General features: G+C 36.0%; 1 protein-coding gene across 1 annotated transcript in view; it reads left to right on the top strand.

The window, feature by feature from the left end:
* Positions 1–718, top strand: part of LOC137636387 (putative uncharacterized protein DDB_G0277255) — a gene marked incomplete at its 5' end in the record, with an annotated part of 106,146 nt that extends 105,428 nt beyond the window's left edge. The window contains one exon of the mRNA XM_068368800.1: positions 636–718. Coding sequence (XP_068224901.1) covers positions 636–718 — 83 coding nt within the window. The remainder of the gene's footprint in view (positions 1–635) is intronic.
* Positions 719–1,523: the final 805 nt, after the last annotated feature.

The following is a 1,523-nucleotide window of genomic DNA, read 5'->3' as shown; positions in this document are numbered from 1 at the left end:
TTAAAACACATGACCTACAGGTCATTGTGGAAGTAAGAGAAGTGTGAGAACTGCCATAGTCATATTCTAAGCAGGATGCGATTGCCAAACCTCAGCAATGTAACATTTTTCATGAAGAGTAAACACAAACCAAGTCCCGTGAGAAAAAAGTTGTCTGTGAGAACGGAACAAGCATCTTCCGGTATAAATGTTGTGTTTACATTAATTCCATAAATGCTTAGATACCTATGTAAACTTTAGTATGAAATTGGATATTTGTATCAGTTTACTTTACGATGTCATATGGAATGGTCATTCGACAAAACCAGCTATACTCCTGTGATGGAGATGTCAACACTGTTCTTAAAGAATAAACTATTTTAAAGTTAACTTACTTAGACTTTACTTAAAGATGTAACATACCAACTCTAATATATAACACATTTTATGTGACATTTGAAGAGAACCCAAATATGTGTTAACAACAGTAGCACACTAATAAATGGTTGCAGCGGTAAAACTCTAAGAACCAGAGAAAGATCATCAAGAACCAGCAAATAAAACACTAAGAACCAGAGAAAGATCTTCAAGAACCAGCGAATAAAACTCTAAGCACCAGAGAAAGATCTTCAAGAACCAGCGAATAAAACTCTAAGAACCAGAGAAAGATCTTCAAGAACCAGCTAATAAAACTCTAAAACCAGAGAAAGATCTTCAAGAAATCAACAGTAATGACTAAGTATCATTGTTCACCGAAGAAATGAAACATTTAATACCAACAAATGAATGTTATACAAACTGAGGAACTGGATCTTCAATCAACATCTTAAGAAAACCAAGGACTGACATTCAACGTTTACAAAACATTGAAGAAACATATCCAGGAAGCACTACATTCAATGGAAATCGGACCGAAAACATTCACCCAAACTTCAAGAGAGAGAGAGGAAATGACGACATCACACAACGCCATATAAACCGAAGCTAAGTACAATTTTCTTATTCATTTCAGTATTGAGCAGTGAGGTGTAGTTACCACGAGTCGATAGTCCATTATTACTGGGGTGAGTTGTTTACTAATCTTCAATTTTCTTTCATTAAAGGAAACTGTGTTCAACTTCGAATTCTCGTCTAGAATTTTTTTTTCTCTGTGTGCTAATTCCGTTTTCTTTCAGAAATTCTCGGGAAATATTTTTGTATTCCGTTATCTTACAAAAGTTCTCGGGAAATATCTTTGTATTAGTATCATTGTTTTGGGAAATTTTGTCATAATCTTTATCATTTAGTGCTTATGCGTTTACGCAGTGGATGTCTGTATTCATATAGATATTTTGATAGGATTGCAAGGGGTCGTAGAGATAGGAAAAGAAATACCGTAAACATGACGCCCCCTGTGAGCCCATCCCCTGGACCGAGTAACCCAACAGCAGGACATGGTAACCCCCTTCCTATTGTGAAACTTGTAAATGCTCGCTCTGCAATACTTCCTTTTCAGGGTCGGGTTAATGGGTTTTTGCCTCAGAATGTGGAGTCATGGATTTCAT

The sequence above is a fragment of the Palaemon carinicauda genome, chromosome 3 (assembly GCF_036898095.1).
Source record: "Palaemon carinicauda isolate YSFRI2023 chromosome 3, ASM3689809v2, whole genome shotgun sequence".
In the NCBI taxonomy this organism is placed as follows: domain Eukaryota; kingdom Metazoa; phylum Arthropoda; class Malacostraca; order Decapoda; family Palaemonidae; genus Palaemon; species Palaemon carinicauda.
Note: the sequence above shows the minus strand (reverse complement) of the source record. Positions and strands in the feature narration are given on the sequence as shown.